The sequence below is a fragment of the Kickxella alabastrina genome (assembly GCF_025024165.1).
Source record: "Kickxella alabastrina strain RSA 675 chromosome Unknown BX661scaffold_74, whole genome shotgun sequence".
In the NCBI taxonomy this organism is placed as follows: Eukaryota; Fungi; Kickxellomycota; class Kickxellomycetes; order Kickxellales; family Kickxellaceae; genus Kickxella; species Kickxella alabastrina.
Window position 1 is genome coordinate 8,606 of NW_026251545.1, and position 2,810 is coordinate 11,415.

The 2,810-nt window shown below is 38.5% G+C and overlaps 1 protein-coding gene across 1 annotated transcript; it reads right to left on the reverse strand.

Moving 5' to 3' along the window:
• Positions 1–673: 673 nt before the first annotated feature.
• BX661DRAFT_190529 (uncharacterized protein) lies at positions 674–1,371 on the reverse strand. The gene has a single exon (XM_051537647.1). It carries the CDS (start codon positions 1,284–1,286, stop codon positions 912–914), a length of 375 nt encoding a protein of 124 aa, XP_051388497.1. The 5' UTR covers positions 1,287–1,371; the 3' UTR covers positions 674–911.
• Positions 1,372–2,810: the final 1,439 nt, after the last annotated feature.

Here is a 2,810-nt window from a genome sequence, read left to right on the forward strand (position 1 = left end):
TTGAAGAAAGAACCCATGTATTGCTTGCCAAATTTGAAATATCTACAAAGTGCACACATCAAAATATATTTAAACGTTATATTTTTGCAATAACAATACAGCCGATACACTATTTTATTCTCAGCGGCCTGCGGGTACTCAGAGTGTTGCACATCTTTCTGAGCCTACAGAACATTATCTACATTCTGCGGCGCGCTCCTGATTTTTGCAAACCGGCTTTCTCCATTTCTGATATCACTCCAACTGTTGACGGCATGCTCAGCAACAGACTTCTGGAGCACATGGTGGATCTCAATGGTACTTTTGGAAGACATTAAAAGTTTGTCAAAATTCCTGACTCTGCCCACGCACTGGAAGTGTCAATGCTCTCCAGCATTGTGCTGCTTGGGATTGCTTTCCCCAAACTTAAATTGATCAGTGGGAGCCAGCGTTCAGCGTGTGGTGCCCAACATACATTTCAAGCCACTATCTTCCCTTTTCAAGCATCAAGATCACCATCATGGCCGCTATACACATTTCTGTTATTGCTGGCTGACATCAAGAAGCACCATGATATTTACAGCACTGCTCACACAGTGCTGTCCCCTTTTTCAGTTCCTTGAGTAATTTTTATACTTAAAATATATCGATTTAGACCCACATTTTTATAGAGCACGACACAGCGGTCCAAAATCACCAAGCGCTAGAAGACATTGCCAGAACGGAGCGTTATGAACTCCATGCTGAGCGCATTAATGCTATTACCCTCAAACAGCATAGCATAGCAGTTTGGTTATACTTCTCCATTTAATAACCCCGATCCAATAACTATTTTTTAAATAAACTTTTGAGCCAAATTGATATTTCTAAGCGAGTACTCAAAAAACGACTGCCACAGCAAATATTCTTACAAAAAATTACTAGTTTTATTTTTATTCTTGCTCGCCTTCCTCCATTTGTTCGTCCTCAGACTCGTTTCCATGACGACGATACTGACGATGTTCATCCCGAGTATCCTCGACTTCCTCTCCTTCATCTGCCTCCATATCCTCTCCTCCATTCTGCGAATCCAGAACAACCTCGCGAACATACAGGATATTATTGCAGCGAATCAGCAATTCTCCGGGAAGCTCACCTGTGGAATTTCCATCTTGAAATTCCTCTGCATTGATCAGTTGCATGTTCATGTACGAGTCGATGGATGCCAGCATGCCCTTGTATTCTTGGCCCCACTTTAGCCGTGCGATGATGGGCTTTCCGATAAGCGACTGCAGAAATGGCTTTGGGTTGACTGGTGTAAAACTCATGTTTAATAGCTTGCGTATGTAGTTGGGTTTGTGGTTGTGCGGTGGGTAAAAATATGAGGTAGGCTTGGATATATGAGAACGTACGCTGATGTGGGGGTTTTTATTAAAACAAAAAACGCGCAAGAAAAATTTAAGGATAAACAAAGGCATCTGTTATATTGACCATCTATGGGCACAAAACAAGTAAAAGTCATGTGATAAACATCCCACTTTTTGTAATTATAAATACGAAGCGTTTGGCAAATTAAAGTTTAAATTATTTCTCGTTTTCGTTCTCAAAAATATTTTTTGAACTTATTTTTGTTGATATTTCCTGTATTTTTATTCAAGTTTGCTGATGGCTGAATTGTTTTTTAATATTCAGCGTAAAAAAACTTCAAATTAGCAAAAAAAGCAACCTTTCATCACCAAAAGCACATAACACACCAACACAACAATTCAAATAAACAAAAACGTCTGTCTAGTTTTTTTATGAAACGGACCTCCACGGGAAAAGAGAGAAAAGTTTTTGTTGTCAAATGACAGAGGCGGAAAATGGTTATCCAAAAGGTGGATTCATATTATAGACCTCCATTTTTTCTTTTCTAATTATTCTTCTCCACACAGGATGTCTCACTAGCTCTTTTATTTTATGTTTGTCTCTGGGTCTAAGATTTGCGTCTTGATATAAATTGCAATGATTGTATGAATACTGCACACAATTTAAACCACCTTTGGCGCCCTTTTAATTGTCCTGGTATTGGAACACAGGACATCGATATCATAAGTTTTAATAAAACTGTCAGAGTTTGGTGACGGACGGATTATAGATATTTTGATAATTCTTTCAATTTTATTTGTTCTATTGTTTTTTATTTGTGCTTTTCATATTCGCTGTCATGTTGTGTTTAGTTTTATGTTTGCTACAATTATGCTCAGTAGGAATGATACATTTGAGCAGCACGGAATAACTCTGTGACATAGTTTTTATCTGGAATCGAGCTCATTCGATAAAAAGGGTAAAAGTAAAGGAAACACCAGATTATGTTCCAAGTACTCGGGGAGCTTGGGAGGCCGTGAGTGGCTTAGTAGATACTATGTTTGGCACTGGTCAGAGATTGTTTGAATTCACTGCAATTAGTATATTATGCTGATGTGGGGGCAACGTGCTCATATTCTGTATGCAGTACAGTAATCTATCTTTGAAAACATAAAGTCTATTGGCTGATGCCGATCAACTGGTTAGCCAGTCTTGGCTGTTTAGCCACACAAACAATAAGTCACACAGTGACCAGACCAATATGCTCTCTTCTCTTTACCTTTCGCAGTGCATAGCACTTATTTATTAAATATACTTTATATCATTATAGTTTATCTACACGTTCATAGAACGTTCCTATATCCCAACAAAGCCATTCATAGCATGTGTAATTTTATATTGTGGTTTGACAAACTATTCGGCTAGTCCAAGAGCTTCCAGTTTTTGTCCCAATAATGGAAAAAAACAGCAATCCAAGGTTGTGAGGGTCGATGTGCCAGCTTTAT

Bases quoted from the DNA above. Each gene is read 5' to 3' on its own strand.
- BX661DRAFT_190529 (XM_051537647.1), bottom strand. From the start codon at position 1,286: ATGAGTTTTACACCAGTCAACCCAAAGCCATTTCTGCAGTCGCTTATC.